Source organism: Neodothiora populina (assembly GCF_041146345.1).
Source record: "Neodothiora populina strain CPC 39397 chromosome Unknown canker_contig_16, whole genome shotgun sequence".
Classification (NCBI taxonomy): domain Eukaryota; kingdom Fungi; phylum Ascomycota; class Dothideomycetes; order Dothideales; family Dothioraceae; genus Neodothiora; species Neodothiora populina.
This window is the reverse complement of record NW_027191409.1, coordinates 1193953-1216354: the sequence shown is the minus strand read 5'-3', so window position 1 is coordinate 1216354 and position 22402 is coordinate 1193953. Positions and strand designations below refer to the sequence as shown.

Genomic DNA, 22402 nt, shown 5'->3' with positions numbered 1-22402 from the left:
TAGTCGCAAGGTGTGAACTTATAAGGCCGAGGTGCTCGATGACAATTCCTCGAATATTGATTCTGACTCCCGTAATTCTCATGACTTCTTTGATATCTGTATAAGTTGGAACCGCGGCATCGTCGGCTCACTCTCCTCGGCCCTTCCGAGCCTAAAGCGTTATCACTCGGATCGTCACAGCCGGATTACAAGTTGTATTTCACGCCGGACAAGGGACCAAAGGCCAACGTCCTTTGATAATACCACATTTCTTTTTCCACGACACACAGCATTCAAACCCATACCTGAATCGCGATCAATTCGCCATCCAACATGTCTTTCTCTTCGTTAGTCTCCGACCTCACCTACCGCGATCGCAGTGGCGACGACAAGCGGTCCACCATCTCGCGATCCAAGTCATACGCAAGCACGGCCGCAACGAGTGTGAGCATAAGCGGCGACATTTCAAGTCAACTGCACGGTGGTTACAGCCATCCTCTTGCGCGCGCATGGCAGGCCGAGCGACAATTGACCAAGGTGAGCGGGTTCAAGCAGAAAACTGGTGGACCGCGTTGTGACTAATCTGTCTCGCCTTGTCTAGTCTATGCTCATCTACCCATTATTTGTCACAGACAACCCAGATGAAGAGAACCTGATTCCGTCGCTACCTGGCCAATACCGCCGCGGTGTCAACAAGCTCGTTCCTTTCCTGCGTCCTCTTGTTGCCAAGGGCCTGAAGTCCGTCATCCTCTTCGGCGTGCCGCTTGCGCCGTCTGCAAAAGACACTCTGGGCACATCGGCGGATGATCCTCAAGGCCCCGTCATTGCCTCGATTCGCCTTCTGCGCCGCGCCTTCCCATCCCTCTTCATTGTCGCAGATGTGTGCCTCTGCGAATATACCTCTCACGGCCACTGTGGCATTCTCCGCGAAGATGGCAGCTTGAACAACTCACTCTCGGTTGACCGCGTGTCGGACGTCGCCATTGCTTACGCTGAGGCTGGTGCTCACTGCGTCGCTCCATCAGACATGAACGACGGCCGTATCCGTGCCATCAAACTCAAGCTCATCGAAGCTGGCATTGCCCACAAAGTCGTCCTCATGTCGTACTCGGCAAAATTCAGTGGGTGTCTCTACGGGCCATTTCGCGATGCTGCAGGCAGCACACCGTCCTTCGGTGACAGAAGATGCTACCAACTACCACCTGGCGGCAGAGGTCTTGCTCGTCGCGCTATCCAGAGAGATATCGGCGAAGGCGCAGACATCATCATGGTCAAGCCGGCGAGTCAGTACTTGGACATCATCAGTGATGCCAAGGAGATCGGCAAGGATATGCCTGTTGCCGCATACCAGGTATCTGGTGAATATGCGATGATCTGTGCTGCAGCCAAAGCTGGCGTCTTCGATCTGAAGACCATGGCTTTTGAGGCAACTGAAGGTATCCTCAGAGCGGGCGCAAGCATCGTCGTCAGTTACTTCACGCCAGAGTTCCTGGATTGGCTCGACAACTAGAATGCGATCGATGGCCGAAATCGTTCAACCACCAAAATCACATCATGGGCGCATTGGAGTTTCACGGGGCGAGCTGCGTGCATGCATCGCATGTCTTTTTTTAACGATACCATTATGAATCGCAAAGATCCACTCTTATATTGTTCAAACTGTCTGCAAACGTGAGCATATATTGCTGATATGTAGCAATATCAAGTTCGTGCATCGGTTTTTCCGTCACGGCGCTCGAAGCACGTTCCATACGCTTTACGCCAACAACGTAGGCAGCCTTACAAGACTTGAAAGTTGTGACGGCAATTATTGATAAATGTCTTCCAATATCTTTCTCGTTGATGAATAGGTGATTGGTCGGCGCTAGCACAATCTGCCTCTTCTCTCTTGCATTAGGTGGCTTGTCCTGCCTTACGTGATGGAATGAGGGGAAGCAGCATCCTGCATCTTGCGTATTGTGGGTCAAGCTTGTCTCTGCCACTTCAGGCAGGAACGCGTTAAGCGCAAAGAGAGGTCGATCATGCTTGAATTTCCATCGAAAGAATATTCAATATCAGCGCACAGAGCACAGGCACAAGTGTCTACAGTAAACACACTTGATGAAGCTAGCCGTGTACATCGAGGTGCTTTTTCGGGAAGCCATCTACATACGCAGTATCACTGCTGCCCGGCTGCTGCAGAAGAAGAACGTTTTCATAAGTTCTCCCCGCCAGGACCCCTCGTGGCCATACCAGGCGGCATTCGGATGCCCATTTGACCCGGCCTGGCCTTGATGGCCTTGAACTCATCGATCCTCGCCTTCGCTAGCGTGATGGCTGGGATGACCCACTCCCCGCAACTGCAGCGCATGCCTTGCCAGGCGTACTTGCCGACGTTGGTTTTGCATTTGGGACACTCAAGGCGGCCGTCGAGTTTGCCCAGCTCGAGCTCAGGCCGCATCCAGGAGAGTGGATCTACAAAGTAGTGGGCGCAGTCCGGGGATGTTTGAGCCGCGCTTGCAACGTTGTCGATTGGCTGAAATCGTCTGTGCGAGACGAGTGGGGAGTGCGGGAGAATAAATTGAGATGTAGCGAGAGAGCCGCTGCGACAACGGGTCAGAAAAGGTGGATGTGAATCAAGGCCGCTCTCCTGCTTTCTCCCTTACGCGAATCACAGGCAGAAAAAAGGCCAGAACAGGAGATTGGTTTTGTTTTTGGCAGACTCACCGGCATTTCTTGCATTTGAGAGTGAACCCGCCTTCTTCCTTGTCAGACACGTGCTCGTCTTCGAAACGGATCTTTTCGGCTTCGGGGGCTTGGCCGCATGCACGACTCATCTCGACTTCTCGTTGATACAACCACCGTTGATAGATTGTGTTGCCGGCTATGTCAATAGGCATTTGCATCTCGTGATAGAGTTCCAGTTGCTTCATGAACCCCTCATTGGGTTCGCATAGTGGTCTGCTCTGTCGTATCTGCTCTAGTGCCTCGGTCGGCGTGATCTTGTATCTGTGCATCAAGTATGCTATGGCGCATGTCGCGGAGCGGGATTTTCCCATGGCACTGGGAGATTCGTCAATGATCTCTTCGCCCTTGCTCCGTCGCTTTGGGACATGGCTGGATAGAAGGTGCATCAAGGATCAGTAGTCCCAACTGAGAGTGAAAGAAGTCACTGGCCGGGACCACCCCCTACCGAATAATGTTGAAAAGGAGAACGCGAATGCATCATTGAACATCATGTGAACTCGGTGTTGAGATCATTAGGGCACCTTGTTTTTATTGATTGAAGTGATGCAAGAAACAGTAGAAGAAAAACTCGTGGCGAAAACTGCTTACCAGTGCACAAGGACTCCCCCGCCAGAGGTGAGGCCATCCTCGATAAACTTATTCGTCTCTGGAAAGTGCTCGAGTAGATTTTCATCATCCACGTCATCTACCTCTACGACATGATGCTGAAATCCTTCGAACAACTCTTGATCTAGGGGTAGACGGAGTACCGAAAGAATGTGCGTGATGTTGGCTTCCTGCAGCTGCGCCTTCCGACGAACCGTGAAGAGTCTGGAAGGTGCATCAGAAAAAGAACACTCACTTAATCCAAAAGCCGCCACAATGCTTCATCGTGTTTTTTTGTTGGCCACGCACCCTCCAATGTAGAGCTGTAGCTCACCAGGTATCTTGTCTAGCAAAGACATGATAGATCCTGCTTACTGCAATGAATCCAATAATGTTCTTCTCAAGTCAGCAGGGTTCGAAGGCTGGTTCCGAGATCCAAGGTCGCATGAGCTTGCGCGGAGATGCTCAATGCCGTATACAGCAAGTCGATTCACGGTAGCTGAAAGACTGTACAATATTACGGATCACACGAACGAGCCTCGGCTTGGTGCTATAGGATTGGCTGCTAAAGTTTGCATGCAGTAGTATCCACCACCCCACATTAGCGGCGACTTCGGCTTAAGGGTCTCGAAATCATTGCCTTGTTTCCTAGGTACCTAGCTAAAGCCGATACATTACCACTTACAAGGTTACCTACTGTATAGCTACCCACCCTATCAACAGGTACGCTGGCCTGAGCTTGCGTCCAATACAAATCTTGGTACGGCTCAGGACACGTGTGAGAGTGTGGTTCAGAGGCAGCGAATCCAGCAGTATTTTCTCCTTGATCTTCGCTTCCCCGTACTATGTTACCTACCTTAGGGTAGACCGCCTGACAGTAGTCTATGACTCGGACATTGTCGTAGATTAAGCAGTAACTCTGGTTGTGCTATTGTGGGATTGCGGGATTGTGATAATCGCTTGCAGCGCTTACAGGCACAGCAAAGCTTGTTGCATGTAGATATAGGAGCTTGTAAGCGAGCACTGGACACAAGGATTGGATTCACAGGACTTGGCTATCATCTGGTGTTGGATTCCACCTTTCTTGGGTGAGTTGTCGTACAAAGCGATTAGCACTGGAGTCAGGAGAACTAATGAGATCGGGCTGAAAGTACAGTAGATGTGGAGCTCCTGCTGCCTTTACGAGCTGACAGCATGCATCGCAGTGCATCTGAGCGATCCTTACGGACACAAGCATCTTGGTAGTAAGCTTGTTCGCTGCATGTACAGACAGGTCTGTACGCACTGTCTCCTGTCTCGCGCCGAGGTCATACAGTACTCTGTCAGACCAGGCACAACAAAATTGCCAAGTTGCAAATCACCGAGTGTCGACTTTTGCAATGTACAGCAATGTGGGGCCATTCTTCACGCTGCCCTGCTGCACCACAATCGTCCCATCGCCGACTCAGGTACGATGACTCGGCCAAGCAATCACGATCCTTTGCCGCTTTTCTGAGGACCTCAGTACTACGGTACCCTGTACTCCGTATAAGCCGTAGTTCCTTCATGCATATGGCTGGTCTTCATCATCATGACGGTAGTAACGAGGTGTGTACTCGCTCAGATCCTCATACCAAGAATAAGGATCGCGAAACAGACATCGAAGGAAGACCCGTCGTGGGGATAATTGCGTTACGGGTATAGGCAGCCGACCCTAAAATTTTAGCGGTGTTCTCTAGTAGCACCACGACAGGCGGCAGAACCACTGCAGGTCAAGACACAGCTTCTAGAAAGGCTAGGCCAGCCTTGTAGTAATTTAGCGGCACCTCTATTGTTTGCAACATGGTTACAGGAATGAAAGCGGCCTAGGCCAGACTTCGACTTTATTATTGCTACCCTGATCGTCAATCATCCGCTTGCCTTGAACAGGGTAGGAGGGCGGTGCAAAGGTGGTCAGCGCATCTTGTGTGCTGGGGGGGTTGCTGTTATCGCTGTCCACCCTAGTGATTACCTGTAGTCCACTTGATACTGTAATTGCCCATCATGCCGCTCGTTTCTCCTTCTACATAGGGCTGATACATCTTACCCATTTCACGCGAGAGAGACCTGCTCTTCCGTGAACGTGCCCGCTATTCCTCCGCAGACGAAAAGGTGAATCCACAGTTGCAGGCCTCAAGCTTACTTTTCTTCGCCCGCGATCGCCTGTTGCGCAGTCGAGATTTCAGGAAGTCCCGCCGCCGCCAGAAGCGCTTGATCCTCGCTCGCCTCGATACGGCAGTTGCCACTGTCAAGCACTAAGAGGGAGGACTTTTGAGGGTTCGTTTGTTTAGTTCAGCTTGGCGAGGGTACTGCCACGAGGACGATGGACTCAAATTCAACCCCTTCAATCAAGATATCCCACCATCAACGTTACGCAAAAGCTGGCCCCGAGCAATATTCACCTACCTTTCCTTCGCGCTCGCCGGCGTCGCCGATGGCCATTCCGAATGCACCTCGAGACCCTCCTGTTCCGCCTCCACTGCCTCCACCTCAGCATCCCGACCTCGACGATCCTAGTCCTGGCCACCACAAGCCCTGGGATTGGTTCAACAAGGACTACCTGAACCAACACTACAAGGAAGCCTCTGGCCATGCTCCAATCAAGGCAGGTTCGAGTCTGTTAGGAGGCAAGAAGTCGGCCCAAGGTGCAAGAGCAGTCAGCGACGAGCATGCAGATGACATCGAGATAGACCCAGTGAGGAGGGGCAGTTCTATTTCGACGATAATTCCGCCTCACGGCGCATCCGAGTCGATGCACGAAGCCCATGTCTCAAGTGACAAGGAGGATGCTAGCTGCATGCCTCAAAATTATAGGTACGTTTGCGTCTCTGTTCTCCTTTTTCATTATCTACAAAACTACCCTGTCATTTCGGATGCGGTTTCATCACCCAACGATGTCATGGTTGTGGGTGATCGTTCAGGGACAAAGAAAACGCCAGGAACGTGCTTGCGTCACGAATTCAGCAATTGTTCAGTGCACTCCGATGATACACATTCTCTGCATAAATCTTGGTTTTTTTGCCTTTGCATTTGAAATTGGTGGCAGACCGAGTGTGCTATCGGCCCTTGAATTTTACAGCTCACCTGCCAAATCTCATTGACTGATTATCGTGTAGACTGCAAAGTGAAAGACAGTTGGAACAGAGATCACTCGACAACTCGTCTCAAGCATATGACCGGAATTTGCTGTCCAAGATAGGCGGACCCAACACCCCTAATCGTCTTTCTATATCTGTTCATGGACTAGACAATCAAGCAGTCTCTCCAAGCTCGGAGGCCAGAGCAGAACACAACAGGCATCTGTCCACTTCTTCAGCATCGGAGAGACGACATCCGAGTTTCGACGCTTCGCACAGGTGGGCTCCCCATATTGGTACTCCTGGAAATGCTTCGCCGGGACCATTCCGGAACCCTGGCTTTGATCCGGAGAATAACCGGCCCTCAGCACATCGCCACCCCAGTTTTCCATCTGACGACAACGCGTCGCATCGGAGCAGCTACGATCAGGCTATGTTCATCCATGACGGTTCCCCAATGGACGAGGGTCAGATGAAGGAGCTTAACATAAATGACAGAAGTCCGTCTTTCTCTGATGATTATCAGCCTAAAGTGGGAATGAAGAGACGCGCATCTTCACCTCACAGAGAGTCTGCACGCGAGGAGAGAACTTCCGTGAGTAGCGCACCAGGAGGAAGTGATCTGTATACGCGCCGGTCCCTGCAGCAATTTCCTAGTCGTAATTCGTCTGTGTCTAAGTACATGCCCAACCACGGCTCCGTCTCCTCGGCTTCTTCGTACGGTCCACGAAATGGGTCGATGGCATCCTCGTACAATCTCTCTGTCGCTAGTAGTGCTACGAGCTATACTTCCGGCAGGCTCTCACCGGGTGCAATATCCCCAGCGATAGATCCAGAATTAGGCAACATGTCCTATCTAAGCAGCAAACCGCCATTCCAGCCTAGCCCCGGCCAGGTGGTGGGAATGTTGACACAGCAACCATTGGTCGCCGAGGCCATGTCAAATAACCCCCCACCGGCCTCCTTGGACGCGGCGCAACCTCGACAGAGTGGCTTACCTGCAGGCATACCGAATGCGCAGGGCATGTTGATGTGCGAATGCTGCCCCAAGAAACCCAAGAAGTTTTCCACACAAGAGGAGCTGAGGTAAAATCTGATTATGTCCGTACATTTCTTGCAGATGACTAATTCATTGTCCAGAGCACACTTGATGGAAAAACAATACACTTGTGCATATTGTCCGAACCGCTTCAAGAACAAGAACGAAGCGGAGCGTCATCAAAACTCACTGCATCTGCGAAAGCATTCCTGGTCTTGTGCGGCTCTCCCTAACGTCGAGAATGTCTTCCATCCATCTACCAGCAATAACGGGGCTACCGACATCTGCGGCTTCTGTGGTGCAGAGTTCGAAAACCCGGCAGACTGGACCAGACGACGCGATCATGCATGCCACGACCACAAGTTTGGCGAATGCAACCAGGCTAAGAAGTTCTTCCGTGCTGACCATTTCCGCCAACACCTCAAGCATAGTCATGGAGGACTCAGCGGGAAATGGACCAACATGCTCGAAAACGTCTGCGTCCGGGATGAACCTTTGCCGCAGACAATGGCAGAGCGCGCTTCTCAAATGGTGGCTATCAGTAACACTGCGGCGCCAGTAATGACCCCCTCAATATCGGTCATTGGTGCTCGGAACAGCGTTGTGATGGCGACGCAACCACCGTCAAACTCTCTAGCTGGCAGCCACGAATGTGGCGGCGCTGCCTCCGGAAACCCCGAATTCATGGCTGGGAACGCTGAAAAGTGAGGTCGATATTATGAGTACACTGAGATGAGACTAATTGTCGACCTGTGCCATCCAACGGCTGCTCTCTTTTGCTGGATTGCCGCTGTCTTTGGTTCACGATGATGTCACGACCGCGATTTCCATTGCTACCTATACCATTTTCTTCTCTTCACTTTTCCTTCTTTCAAGCTTTTTTTCGTTTCCGTTGACCAAAAGATCTTCTGGCGTTTTCTTTTCTTAGATTCACTACATGCATGGGGGAGAGCGTGGCCGATCGGGCTACCTGAGCATTGAAAGGCGCAACCGGAGGATTATTGGTATACCAACCCGTCAGATGGATCGCAGCTACTCTGGATGCGAACCCCACAAAAGCTGTACTTTGATGTCTACATGTTACTTGCTGCAGCCTTGAGAACCCATGCAAAAGAGGTCTCTCGTCTCATATCTTTTCTCGGGTCCTCGCGCGTTGGACATTATGGCTCTTCGAATAGGCCTTGTCGTGGCTGGCTCACGATTCCGGGACATAACAAAAATTCAACCTAACATTTTTCTCTTTCGCGAGGGACTAGTACTGTTTGGCAACCTGTCGCAAGCGAATTCACAGTGGCTCTTCAAGACGATCGGGAAGTATCCGTGATAGCGCTTTCCGGCTACACCTTCCATGTCCATAATTCAGCTCATCGCGAATGCGAAGGCCCCGTCAGAAGGAGTGTCTGGTACCACGATACCACCTACTTCTTTAGGCCCAAAAGGGCCGCTCGATTGATGATCCTTGCGACGCCGAGGAAATCATAGGCGGCTACTAGGGATCAAGAAGGAGTGATGCATCTGAACTTGTTTCTGGTAGAGTGGAGATCCCCATGTTTGTGGCGAGGTACCACTACTACTTTGCGTGGGTAAAGTTCAGTAAGGTAGGTCGATCAGGCGGCCCACCACCACCTGTCGTGCGACATGCTCCAGGAATTGTGCCACGTTCGAAGGAGCGACGCAACCCTTTTCGAGGGATCTAAAAACAAAACAAAATCTCCGATACAAGGAACACATGGCACAGCCAATGACTTTCTCCGCGCCGAGCAATGTTTTTGTGTTTTTCTCTACCAGCTGTGGGTAAAGTAAGATGGATTTTGTTTTAGTGCTGACATTGTTCACCAAACCCTTGGGTTCGCTGATGATTTGCCCTAAAGTGCGCCCTGTGAGGTCAGCTGGGGGGGCGGGGGCGGGATTTGATTGTTTTCGGATCGCTTCGGACGCATTGTCAATATTGTATATTTCATGTATCACGTTGCCATGTACGGAGGTATCGTTTGACTATCCTGTTTGGATTGCTGAGATTGGCTGAGAGGAGGATGGTTCAAATGTGGTAGGGTCGTGTGTGGTATTGATTGGTAATTGTCTATCTGCGCCCTGTGTGGTATGGAGCACGAGGGCAAGATGGATCGACTGTGGGGACGCCGACGCCGCGGGCTGTCTCGAACTACAGTACTTTACAGGGGCATGGAGCGGCGACGGCGCACTGCCGGGCTTTCATGAAATGCTTTATCGGTGACTTGTCCGAGTGGGCGATTGTCAACACCCTTTTTGACTTGCTGCCTCGGTTTGCACCATGATGTAGGAGTCAGGTTAGGTGACGCGGTCTGTGGCCTGACCGTCGCATAACGCGGTATGGTGACTTAACAGGTGCAAATCCCCGAAGGCGTGCACGTGAAATGCTTCGCTGCTGTCGCTCGGTGCCTGCTCGGCGTGAAGGGCATAGAGTGATGAGTGAAGAACCAGGGATTCTGTTACAACAATGGCTGGAAGTACAACAGAAACCTTGCGTGCACATCGCATGAAGGATGGTCTTCGTAGTACAGGCTCTCATCACAGCTTCAAGGATTGCCACTGGGGACCGAAGGAAAAAGAGACGGATTGCGAAGACGATCACGATTGCGCTTCGCGATTTCGGCGTTCCGCATCTTTTCCAAGCGCATTTGATAGAAGTGCCTGCAAGAAGGTTAGTGGGATTGCAGTTCGCACGGGTTGCATTCACAAGTTCGACTTACTTCTTCAAAGCGAAGACACGGGGACCAACTTCAGCAGATGATGTTGTTTCTGACGTCGACTTGGACGTCAGAGCCTTTATTTTTTCTTCCTTTTCCTTCTCGTCCTTCTCATCGCTTTCCTTGTCGCCCTTCTTGTCCTCTTTCTCCTTCTTGTCCTGCTTTTCCTTGCGTTTCGCTTCCTTCTTCTTCATCTTCGCTTCGTATTCTTGCTTGACTCTCTCGATCTCCTGATCAAGCTCTTCTTGCTTTTTACGCTCAGCTATCGCTGTAGCTTCGGACTCTGTTGGGGTACAGAAATTGGTGTCTTTCAAGTGGGAGGGACAAACGTAGAAGAAATCCTTGTTGTCTGGCGTGATAAGGACACTGGACGAGGGCTTGTAGCAAATATAGCATGCTTTGGCAGCCGTATCGGCGACCTTACGCAGATGCCATATGTTCTCCATTATGTAGGCAAGGCAGATATCAAACTACGCATTCACATACGACTATAACCTTGCCAACGTAGTTTCCTTTTGCACGTAGTCTCGTCGTCCTTGATACTGGAGACAGCTATGAATCCGTGGCTGCAGAGCTAAAGACAGTGACCTATTTTATAAGAGAAGTCGGCAGTGGTATACTACCTAGTCTGTTTTAGTGGTTGACTGGTAATGCAAGTTGCATCTTGAAGGACCCGGGACTCGACTGCGCTACATCACGGTATAAATTCGGCAACAGCGATAAGCCAGCTATCAAAGCGATAAGGCCCGTGACGCATAGCTAACTTTTCCATTATCAAAGGCATCTCGAGGTAAATCGTCTTGTTCGTCCTCTATTTCTCGCTTCGTGATTCAATTCAACTGCTTGGTTTCATACATTCCTCAATCAATTGCACATCATGTCAAAGGCTCCAGGAAAGAACATGCTCTGGGGAGGTCGCTTCACTGGTGAGCTTCATACACTTGTGCAATTTAGCCTTGACTAGTGACTAACAGTATCTACAGGCGGCCTCGACCCTATAATGGTCTCCTATAACGAGTCCATTTATTTTGACCGCGCTTTCTACTCTCAGGATATCCGCGGATCTATCGCGTGGGCTCGCGGCAACAAGAATCGCGGTATCTTGAGCGAAGACGAATTCTCGGAGATTGAGAGAGGACTCAAGGCTGTCGAGGAGGAATGGAGGACAGACAAGTTCGACATCAAGCCTGGCGTTGACGAGGACATTCACACTGCCAACGAGCGTCGATTGGGTGAGATCATTGGCACCAACATTGCCGGCAAGCTTCATACTGGCAGAAGCAGGAACGAGCAGGTTGCAACTGATATGCGATTATGGCTGAGAGATCAACTCGACAACATTGAGGGTTTCTTGGTTGAGCTGCTCAAGGTCACCGCCAGCCGCGCCGAGGCAGAGATCGAACATGTCATGCCCGGCTACACTCATCTACAACGTGCGCAGCCGATTAGGTGGTCGCATTGGATGCTGTCTTATGGCCTTGCGTTTGCCAACGATCTACAACGTCTCCGCGAAGTCAAGAAGCGTGTCAACAAGAGCCCGCTTGGTTGCGGCGCTCTTGCAGGCAACCCGTTCGGAATTGATCGCGATGCTATGGCCAAGGAGCTGGGTTTCGAGACATTGATCTACAACTCCATGGCAGGTGTTGCTGACCGTGATTTCGTCGTAGAGTTCATGCAGTGGGGTAGCATGCTTATGATACACTTGAGCAGATGGGCCGAGGATCTCATCATCTACTCTAGTGGTGAGTTCAACTTCGTCAAGCTTGCGGATGCCTACTCCACAGGTAGCTCCCTTATGCCTCAGAAGAAAAACCCCGACTCCTTGGAGCTTATCCGTGGCAAGAGCGGTAGAGCCTTCGGCCAGATGAGCGGCTTGATGATGACTATCAAGGGTATTCCATCGACATACAACAAAGATCTGCAAGAGTCTGTGGAGCCCATGCTTGACCATGTCAAGACTGTTGGCGACAGCATTCAGATCGCCACTGGTGTGCTATCCACACTTGCTATCCAGCCTAAGAACATGCTCGCAAGTTTGTCACCCGATATGCTTGCAACTGATCTCGCAGACTACCTTGTGCGCAAGGGTGTGCCGTTCCGCGAGACTCACCACATCTCTGGTCAGGTCGTTGCGCTTGCTGAGACAGAGAGCACTCCCATGGACAAGTTGACCTTTGAGCAACTTCAGTCCGTGGATTCCCGATTTGAGAAGGACATTCTCGAGGTCTTTGACTACCAGAAGAGCGTCGAGATGAGAAGCGCATCTGGGGGTACCAGCAAGAGCTCTGTTCTCGAGCAAGTCAAGGTGCTCAAGGCAATTCTAGAAGGTCAATAAGTTTAGCATTCGAAGGTACATTAGCTGTAAATCGAGTTTGTATCAAATAGCTTTATCTAAAATGCCAGAATATGGCTTTCGGTGGCAATAGCTACCGAGCACTGTAAGTCGCGATTCATTTTTATTATCACTTGAGGTGCGATGCAGTTGCAGCTTCTTCGGCTCCGCTTGCACTTTGGCGCGGCGTCTTCGCTTCGCATCTTGACGCTCTGGAAGCATCTACACCTGCTACAGACCGTAGATCCGTCACCCTCTGGTTCACGTTCATTCGAATATCATGTCATTGCGTATCACACAGGCCAATGAAGTTGGCAAGGTGATCGCGACGTACGTCGAGTCGCCCACCACGGCCAAGGGCGATGCGAGAATAGATGTCATTGTAAGTCTGTCAGGACTACGCACACAGGTCCCACAGCAAGCCCACTAAAGAGCTTTCTAGCCATCTGAACAACCAAAAGGTCTATGGAAGCAACTCCTCGAGGTGTTCTTGCCTACAGGATACCCTCATTCCGTGACAGAGGACTATTTGGAGTGCGTTCGTCTGCAATAGGCAATCACAATCCAATGAGTTTCAATTGACTTTACTGACCCACGTTTGAAGATATCAAATCTATGTATACATGTCCATTGACTTTGATCATGGAAGGGCTATGCGAATGCTGATGAAATGGTGCTATAGGACTCTCTGCAGGCCTTTGCTAGTTCAATTGCTGGCCTGCTGGCATCACGAGCAGTCCTTGAAGGTGCGTTTTAGCGATTAGCTAACCTCCGACCCTCTACGGCTCTTTACAAACTGCCACGTATTGCCACGCGGACATGGACGATGTAGAAAGTACCGCTGATCCCAGACATCACGAGCAGGTGTCGGCGTGGGCGACGCATCCGCATCGCCGACAGCAGCAATCCTCTTGACGATCCTGCAGGAATCCATGGGCAGGATTGCCACAATATTGTTCGCTTATCGTTTGGGTAAGCAATAGCGCGACAAATACGAGACTATCCATGTGTCGCATTCTGATACCCTATAGGAACCGTATTGGAACCTGAATGTAAGATGTTTCGGCTGCTAGCCGATGTCTTCAACGACTTCGCTCTGATACTTGACTCTTTGTCACCAGTCTTTCCCCGGACGCTTCGTGTATTGGTCCTGAGCTGCAGCAGCGTCTTGCGAGCCCTTTGCGGTGTTGCTGCGGGAAGTTCGAAAGCGAGCCTCTCTGCACATTTCGCTCACTTCAACAATATGGCCGAATTGAACGCAAAAGACAGCTCGCAAGAGACTGTGATATCGCTGCTCGGGATGGCCGCGGGGAGCGTTGTCGTTTCGACAGTGACCACACCGTTCGCCACTTGGTTGACCCTGTCGCTGTTGCTCTCCGCACATCTGTGGTTGAACCACAAAGCCGTGCGAGCTGTTGTCATGAAATCCCTCAACCGTCAGAGAGCGACTATTGTACTTTCCCATTATTTCGCTTTCGGCATTGTTCTATCTCCTGTCGAGGTGTCGAAAAAAGAGCGCATATTTGCAAATGGAAGCATAGTGCGGGATTTTAACAACAGTATGGTTGGTCGTTGCAAGATCTGCACAACGCCGATGGAGTTACTATCCAAATTGGGGCAATTTTCAGCTAACGGTCAGTCTGTCACTGTCAGAAAGAAGGAACTTTTGACACTTCTCAAGCAGTGTCAGAATGAGAAGTATATTATGCATACCATTGAAACCGAGGAGATAGTCGCATACATCCTACTCAAAGTCGGATGCACTTCGCGCGACCAACTACAGGCTTGGTACTGTGCATTACTCGACTTGCACTGCCGAGCACGCCCTGAGGCTTTTAAGAAGTGGGAAAGCTTGCTCTCGGCTCGAGCGTTGCTGAGCGAGAAATTGCTTCACGCTGGTTGGGACCTCGATTCCACAACACTGCAAACCCAGCCGAGTTGTCGAATCTCAGTGGCGACACAATGAATGTAACTCACCGATGAAAGACGACGTCTTTTCTCTTCTAGAGCAAAAAAACGAGATGTTACCCTGGAACAGAGTTTGTGCCACATACTCCGAGAAGCGACCCTTCAAGCCAAGCTGCACCAAAATGTGCTTGCCCTATACAGTACGTACTGTAATGCGCTTATAAAAGGTTTTCGGCGGTATAACGACTGCCGGCTTGTCGCTTCGTGAATCCATATTCGTGCCGTTTCTGGAAAGCACTGCAAAACATAGCGATGAGAGATTATATCTTACCGCAATGCTGGTACAGGGCTGGAACCGTGCAATACAAGTCCTGCAACCTCCCACGGCACTATTCTGGTCTGCGCAAATTGATGTACCGAAAACCGTCTTGTACCGTACGATACATGTACAGTAGTATACTTTTCGCAGTGTCGGCTGTGGCTTGTTGTGCCCCTACAGAAGCCGATTTGAGTTCTTTCGAATGTGTTCCACCGTTAGAAGAGAATTACTCGAATATGTGGACTGAGTACGAAGCACTTGACTCATCAACGTGTGGGTACGAGCTTGCCCGACACCCTGATCTTGACCCATAGGACGCGCGAGGAGGAAGACGTTACTACGCTACCTCATTACGCCGAGTGTGTCTAATCGTGGATCATCTGTGAAAACGCATCGAAGGCCATGCTTCCTCAAATCGCAGCGCCTCCGTACATCCTGTTCGGGAATGATTACTTTCCCACAGCCCAACCTCTTGGTAATGGTGGTGCCGCCAGCAGTCGCAAGCACAGAGGGAAGGTCCAAAGCCAGCGATCCCCCGCTCACGCCTTTCCAACTCTGACGATCCGGACTTTTCGTCGGGGGTATAAGCACTGGTGATGAAACCCCTTGTGGACCAAGCAAAAGCTAGAGACGCTGCTGCTGTCTGTGCGTGCTTCAAAGCACTATGTCCGGATCATAGCCGGAGTGCGATACAGATTAGATACGTCACCAGATAGGGCAAAGACAGGATAGACGAGCAGCTTAAACTCATCAATGAGACAACTCCATATTGACGTTGAGAAGTCAGTCATAGTCAGTCATCGTCTAGGTAGACAACCCCACAGCCATAGCAGCATTTCCGACTGAAGCTGTGAGTTCGATGTGATTACGGAAAGATACAGACGCATTGACTATGCCAAGTTCGTACTGCATGCGCGCTCATCAAAGAGGCTGCAATCTCGAAACTGTTGGCATTCAGCCAGCAAACAGGGGACGGCAAGGGAACACGAGTTACCTATGTGCTAGGAAATGCAGCAACCTTGCGCTACGGGAGCAATAGGGTTCTTCGAGAATTCTTCTGCGCATCGACTCTGGAGCGGCGCTTGCGTGCATGGACCATGGCCCATCACTGCCATCTTGCTTCAGTGCTTACGCTCCCTGGGAGGATCACGCGAGTCCTTGCGTGATAATGCTACCCCTCACTTCTCGAGCATTCCTAGATGGTTCATGGGTGTGGTACGACGGACAGGGGTAAAGTGGAACATATGCTCATCGACCATGCAGACAGTTCATGTGGCATATCTTGTGGGAAGAGTACTGTGATGGAAGTGTGGTGCTGTACGATCATGATCAGCCCTGCACTTGTCAGCCTTTCCCGCTAGGCAGTAGTCATGGTACACAAGGTTTAGGTGGGGCGAGTACTGACAGCGCTGGCCTCGAGATGATTCGCCGTCGGCCATTCTTTGTTGCATGCTTCTGACCCATCGGCGATCGTTCCACTTCCATTCCCTTGCGCACCCGTATGGCCGTGCGGACAAGCGAAACAAAGGAGGAAACGGCGTGAATACGGGACTGACTTGATTATGGCGCATGCTCCGGCCTGCCCTTCCATGTATAAACGAGAGAGTGGCCCATTTTGCCCTCAAACTGGATCGAGATCAGCGCGGTACGATGGGTACGGTACCTGTGTATGAGACGATTGTGGTGGGTCCATTGCAATGCTCTGATAGGCTAGCGAAAGCGAGCTAAGACGTCTGTGCGTGTTCGGTGCTTTGAGGCTCCAGCCGAGACCCGCTTTGATTGGTGTGGAAGCACGATGGAAATTCTGCTACTACCGTTTGTCGCTTCGTTGCGCTAGTCCTAGCTTGTGATAGCTGCGCCGACGCAACTCCCTCAGAAAGCAGCCAGTGGTCTCCACATCTTGAGGAAGGCACGCCGCTCCTTCCTCGATCCCTGTCGCCATTGATCGGACTCGATCTCAAGCTGATTCTCACTCTCGTTGATTACAGCAGCCAACCTCAACATCGCACAATTTTCGACTCATCGAGGTCACTTAATCTTTGTGGAAAGGAGTACATCAGACCGCCCTAAACAAAACACCCCCTTCCTTCATAATCTTGTCCGGCCGCGCGCTTGTGATCGGAAATTAGAAACGACGCTCGTTCCCGCAACACCCCTCTGCGTCACCCTCCAAGGTCATCGGAGACAGGACTTCAGGACTCACACTCACTCATCGGAAAGACAACAGTCTTCTAATATTCATTGCTTGCTGCCTAGTGAGACCGGTTGAAACCAGGAGAAAACCAGGACAGGGAAGATAACTGGAAGCATAAAAGAAAACTGCAATCTGTCAGGTCATCGTCTCTGCACTGCGCTGCTTACGACAAGCCTCTCGACATCGAGAATCTTCGGCAAAACGATACTGCATATTCAAGATTTTCCTTCCGCCGTCTGTCACACAGCATCATCCTTGCATACGCCTGCATGCATACTGGCTGTTGACAGACTTTCGCCTACACATTTCTCAAAACCAAAGGAACCGCCCCTCCCTAGATGTGCCGTTACTGAGTAGAGAACCAATTGAAATCGTGTCAGGAAGAAACTTGTCTTCCTTTCTTCATTCAAGCTGGCGTCCATTCAGACTCAGAAGCGGCCACTTTGGACTGTTTCTGTCCGCCCAGAACGATCCAGGCCCAGCGTTGAGGGAAGACGCAAGGCCAGCTTCTGGGAGAACGTTATGATAGCGCGCAAGACGTCGTCTATCTCAATTGACTCTGTTCACTCATCCAAATCACCAGGTTCGTCGGTGGGTGATTGTGACGCCGACGACGAGGGAACCATGTCTATGGACGAATCGAAATCTAGACCATTAAGCGTCGTAATACCAGAGGTACACACTGTTGAAGGTCCTTACTGCCCCCGGAAACCTGGTCTTCAGGAGATACTCGCCAACAAAGCGCCAGCACCGTGGACCCTTTCTGCCTTCATGGCTTATCTGTCCAACAATCACTGCTTGGAGACGTTGGAATTTACCATGGATGCTGGAAGGTACAAGAAGCATTATCAGAGAATGATGGACAAAGCCGTCGTGCCTGGAGAGCCGTCCGAACGAGATTCCGACTACGTCAAGGAGTTGTGGAGTCGCCTCATCGAAGCATACATCCAGCCTAACGGATCTCGCGAAGTGAATCTGCCGTCAGAAGTTCGTGATCCCATCATCAGATTGACGCCATCTTCACTTCCGCCAGCACCAGAAATCCTGGATTCTGCCGTGAACAAAACTTACGAGCTCATGGAAGAATCTGTTCTTGTGCCATTCCTCAACAGCGTGTGTCCTTTACTACCCCCTCAATACACCCATCACATGGGTAACCAAGATACCACACACAAACATCATCACAGCGATGAAAGGTCACACTCCCAGCGTCGTAGCAACCACCATTCGTCGCGGAGCAGCCCACCCCCTCACACTGCCTGGGATCACTCGGCGGACCCTCTTCCAGCAAGTGTACCAAATCGCAAATCCGCCCCTTCGGCACTCACGACTGCTATGTCTAAGCACAGGTTTACCAATAAACTTAGCCCAACAAGTTCTCATCAGTCTGCTTCTCTGAACACAGCAATCAGCACAAGCAGCGGCTCTGAAACACTTCTATCTGGCCCGAGTCTCACCGATGACTCTGGCAGCAGTGGTTCTCCTACCAATGATAGTCCAATGACTCCCCCTGTTTCCCCTCCAATCGGCGATCTCAGCAGCAGTCCTAGATCTGGTCGTGATAGTGGAGCCTGGAAGAAACTGGGCCGTCTGAGTGGGTGGAAACCTAACAGGAGGAGAAGTCCATCAGCAAGGGAGCACGAATAAATACAGCAATCGGTTTCATGTTAGGCTAAGGGCCTTGACAAGATGGAGGATCCGAGTGTTTTTGCAGTAACACATTTCATTATTTGATCATGCAGCGAGTCGATTTGAATTGATTGGGTTGCATCGCATGGTGTTGGAGGAGTTGTCAGACCCTGCGCATGGGTGCTTCTGAAGATTACTTGTACGACAGAAACGAAATTAAGCAGGCACATATCACGGAGTTTTTTGGAAGGCCACTTTCTTCTTCGAAGGTGGCCAATTGAACAGGTTTAGGTAACGCATTTGGGATGAGAGGAACCACAAGCATAAGAAATTGGCAATTCACAAAGCAGCATATGGGTCAAGGTTGGCATGCATAGGCGTCACACTTTGAACGATTGCAATGCAGGATTTGGAGAGTCACGGCTGTACAATCAAGACATACCCACCTCTATTTACATTTTCACTTATAGAACAAATATCTCATTGCATGTATGATACCGTATGTACTGTATCGAATGCCACTGTGTAAGGTACCCACCTCGTGCCGCACAACACGATCGTCGAGTCATGGTCAAGCATGTGGTGAGCACGTGTTGTAGTAATGCATGTGCCACGACTGCGAAGGTACGGTAAGTACCTGTCACTTTGTGGTCTTTGTCTTTCTTTTTCCCCCTTGCCACCCGCGCCTACAATCTGTGCTGTACCGTAGTCTTCAAAGTTCCTCTCTATGGTTACATAGCGCTAATGGCGTTCTACCCCGCCCTGGTCTCGAATTACCCGCTGCACTTCTGATGGAATCAGATAGTCGTTTCAGCCTTACGCTCACTCGCCCACATTTGCTTCGAATCTGACAAAGGCATTCTGTCTACGCGGTGCTGTTGACTGCGATCGAAAAGATCTCTATTCGACATTCTTCGGCCGCAATATAAACAGACGTGTACGACACGAGTACATCTGGGCGCCATAGCACTTGTACGGTATGTACACGAGGTTTACGGAGTATGGAGCAGGACGCGGGCACTTCATGACATCAGAGGACAAGGATTGAAAAGATCGGGACTTGGAAACATCCATGTCTATCCAGATTGTCGGTCATGGGAAAGGTGGGCGCAATTCTAGAGCTGCTAATTTCCCGGGCAAGAGTAGCGCAATTAGAACCACTACATCTACTACAACAATAAGAGGACGGGAGGAGAGTTTGTTTGCTCGTTTTCTCACAACGATAAGCCCCCATCTTGCTGAAGTCATGCTTGAGACGATACTTTTGCTGCGCGTTGTAATCTGGTCAATATAGCCTTTTTACTTTCCTCTTTCTGCTTGTTGCAGTCTTGACGCATGCAAAGCAAGCATTGACTCTTTGAATTGACTGGCTGGTGGGTGATGTTCCTGAGAGCGGAGGCATACAGTACCTTATATACATGGGCGCGTGAGCAACGTCATGGCTCTGGAGCCCATCTTCGAACACGAGGGTGAATTTTCAGATACACATTCGACCATCACGGACGGGTCTGGAGGCTCGTCTTCAACGGCGCGAGCGAAGAACTTCTCCCGCTTGCTGCAGCCGCTCAGTAGTAGCGACTCGTCTCGGTCGCGGAACAGCAATGAGTCCGAGAGAGTGTCGGTGATTCCCCAAACGAGCAATGAGCACGAGCAGGATGATGTTGTTGATGATGTTGTTGATGATGATGATGATGATGATGATGCTACACCTCCCCCGATTCGGCTGTACAGCAATCTCGATGCATTCGACTTGGTAGACTTCCGCGATAGTATGGATGAAGCTGTACCCCCGCCTATCCGGATGAAAACTGCAGAGACGACCACGGCAGCAGCGGCAGCAGCAGCAAAAACATCATCACCTGTGTCGACTTACCAGCATAGTGATACGCGAACGAGCCCGTCACAACGTAGCATAACAAGTCCACAGTCATGGATCTACAGACCTTACACTGCATACAGTGAAACATCGGCGTCTTCCATCGCGCAGTCAGACGTGACAGACGAGAGCTATGATGACACGGTGGATAGCGAAGCAGCATACAGCCTAGCCGAAGATCAGACGACTGAAAAGGAAGTCTACAACAGCGAAACTCGAGCTAGTTCCATGTCGGATGTCACATACAACGGTCAACTGGGACAAATACCTAGCCGACATGACACGATCGCCAAAGACAAAAACCAACGCTGGTCAGGTCCACGAAAATTGATGACCATTGAGACCAACGAGAGCCAGAGCACGCAAAACAGCAGCAACACGTCAGGCCCTGATGATCGACAGCAGCAGACGAGGCGCAAGCCACCATGGTTGTTGAGCCACGGACAGGCCACTGACCGTGAAGGCCTTCTGAAGAGCAGGGTCAAGAATAAATTGACCAAGAGGCAACCCTCGGCCACACCCTCATTGTCTTCGTCAGAGTCTTCGTCTGGATCATCGACAAATACAATAAGCCAATCAACAACGACAGCCCCACCTATCCCAGCACGTGTCCCCCGAATCATCAAGCGTGTCTCGCTAGATCAAATATCTGAACACATCAACCCGCGTGACGGCGATGGTATGAGCGACAGAGGCAGCGGGTCAAGCAACGAGTGGATCAGCAGCGAAGTCGACACGAGTGTGCTGAGCGTAGAGAAGATACACAAGCTCAAGAAAAAGGGCATCAACCCGGCGCTGTATGTGGAAATGCAGAATGCGAGAAAGGGCCAGAACAAGTGGATCAACCCACTCGGTGGAAGCGCGTTTCTGATGTAATACTGTAATGAACAGGAGATGATCAATGGCGAGATGTGGTAATGTTCGAGAACGAAGGGAGGAAAGATATGGCGGAGATGATTTAATGTACAAACTTCCAGAGAGATGTATTATTATTCAATGACCTACTGTTTATACTGTGATGATTTTTCCACACTTCTGCTCTGAATCTCGAGGAGGGGAGGTTGTTGTAAGGTCGCACGGCTCCCTGGGAAAGGTAAACAACGTGTTAAGTCCGCTCCATGTCATCGGTATATGTCACCAACCAATTGTGGGTTCAGTATTACTCATGCACGGTCTACTGTAAACACACCCATCCAAGACTCAACCCAGACCCATCTTGTACAGCCACGATTCCCACCACGTTCGCATGGACGATTCTCCACTTGATTACGCGTAAATTCAAAGTTTTGTGCTTTCGCTTTGGTTGATCGTATAATAAATTGATCTCAGACAAGTTGGGGGAAAGTCTAGTACGGGAACCGTGCTCCTCCTCTACAGACCAAGTATATTGCTGTGCTATGCTGCGAGTGTGCACAGGCAGGTGCAAGTTCGATCCCACGAGACTCTATGATTAGCTACAAGATGGAATCGAAGCAAAGGGCCCCACGATAGCACTCAGATCAAGAAGTGAGTTGTGCACTCGGGGTGGGGAGAGCGAGGATCTTTCCCCCTTGTCTAGATTGTTCGGTGGGACTTGGTATCGAAGTCAGGCCATTTTAATGGTTTTTGATATTGCGTCCTTTGTCTGAGTCACGGCGTTGTCTCCGCTTTGTGCGCACCTTTCGGTCGAGTTGTGCAGTCACATAGTAGCACAGACTAGACTCGTCGTTGGGTGCTTACATAGATAAAATTGCATTTCACGCACTCTGTGGCTGTTGAGGGTCTTTCACTTTCTACCAATTGCACAAAAGTTGTATGCAAATGAGCTGCTTGTCCGTTATGCTAACTCGAATTGTCCGAGACGATAACCCAAGACGAGTGCTTCGAAGCCAGGCTGATTGAGGTGAATGCGTCAATTGCTCTTATCTTTGCTTTCCTTCTATGTATGTTGGTAGGAAGACGTTGAGACAAGGTTGATCTCTCAACGAAGTCTCATCCCACCAGTGGTAGCTGG

General features: G+C 50.6%; 9 protein-coding genes across 9 annotated transcripts; 6 read left to right on the top strand and 3 right to left on the bottom strand.

Moving 5' to 3' along the window:
* Positions 1–312: 312 nt before the first annotated feature.
* AAFC00_003746 (uncharacterized protein) lies at positions 313–1489 on the top strand (the record flags this gene model as incomplete). The annotated part of the gene is made up of 2 exons (XM_069343265.1): positions 313–516; positions 581–1489. 2 exons carry the CDS (start codon positions 313–315, stop codon positions 1487–1489), a joined length of 1113 nt encoding a protein of 370 aa, XP_069201092.1.
* A 684-nt stretch (positions 1490–2173) lies between these two features.
* Positions 2174–3650, bottom strand: AAFC00_003745 (uncharacterized protein; the record flags this gene model as incomplete). The annotated part of the gene is made up of 4 exons (XM_069343264.1): positions 2174–2561; positions 2686–3021; positions 3295–3516; positions 3601–3650. 4 exons carry the CDS (start codon positions 3648–3650, stop codon positions 2174–2176), a joined length of 996 nt encoding a protein of 331 aa, XP_069201091.1.
* Positions 3651–5632: 1982 nt separating this feature from the next.
* On the top strand, positions 5633–8133 carry AAFC00_003744 (uncharacterized protein; the record flags this gene model as incomplete). The annotated part of the gene is made up of 3 exons (XM_069343263.1): positions 5633–6123; positions 6426–7472; positions 7527–8133. The coding sequence occupies 3 exons, from the start codon at positions 5633–5635 to the stop codon at positions 8131–8133; spliced, it is 2145 nt and encodes a 714-aa protein (XP_069201090.1).
* A 1847-nt stretch (positions 8134–9980) lies between these two features.
* Positions 9981–10597, bottom strand: AAFC00_003743 (uncharacterized protein; the record flags this gene model as incomplete). Its single annotated transcript, XM_069343262.1, has 2 exons — positions 9981–10095; positions 10155–10597. The coding sequence occupies 2 exons, from the start codon at positions 10595–10597 to the stop codon at positions 9981–9983; spliced, it is 558 nt and encodes a 185-aa protein (XP_069201089.1).
* A 418-nt stretch (positions 10598–11015) lies between these two features.
* AAFC00_003742 (uncharacterized protein) lies at positions 11016–11421 on the bottom strand (the record flags this gene model as incomplete). The annotated part of the gene is made up of 2 exons (XM_069348465.1): positions 11016–11074; positions 11133–11421. 2 exons carry the CDS (start codon positions 11419–11421, stop codon positions 11016–11018), a joined length of 348 nt encoding a protein of 115 aa, XP_069201088.1.
* On the top strand, positions 11029–12486 carry AAFC00_003741 (uncharacterized protein; the record flags this gene model as incomplete). Its single annotated transcript, XM_069343261.1, has 2 exons — positions 11029–11077; positions 11135–12486. 2 exons carry the CDS (start codon positions 11029–11031, stop codon positions 12484–12486), a joined length of 1401 nt encoding a protein of 466 aa, XP_069201087.1.
* Positions 12487–12763: 277 nt separating this feature from the next.
* On the top strand, positions 12764–14449 carry AAFC00_003740 (uncharacterized protein; the record flags this gene model as incomplete). Its single annotated transcript, XM_069348110.1, has 5 exons — positions 12764–12865; positions 12926–13021; positions 13166–13229; positions 13348–13455; positions 13515–14449. 5 exons carry the CDS (start codon positions 12764–12766, stop codon positions 14447–14449), a joined length of 1305 nt encoding a protein of 434 aa, XP_069201086.1.
* Positions 14450–17426: 2977 nt separating this feature from the next.
* On the top strand, positions 17427–18551 carry AAFC00_003739 (uncharacterized protein; the record flags this gene model as incomplete). The annotated part of the gene is made up of 1 exon (XM_069343260.1): positions 17427–18551. The coding sequence occupies one exon, from the start codon at positions 17427–17429 to the stop codon at positions 18549–18551; it is 1125 nt and encodes a 374-aa protein (XP_069201085.1).
* A 1420-nt stretch (positions 18552–19971) lies between these two features.
* Positions 19972–21285, top strand: AAFC00_003738 (uncharacterized protein; the record flags this gene model as incomplete). The annotated part of the gene is made up of 1 exon (XM_069343257.1): positions 19972–21285. One exon carries the CDS (start codon positions 19972–19974, stop codon positions 21283–21285), a length of 1314 nt encoding a protein of 437 aa, XP_069201084.1.
* Positions 21286–22402: the final 1117 nt, after the last annotated feature.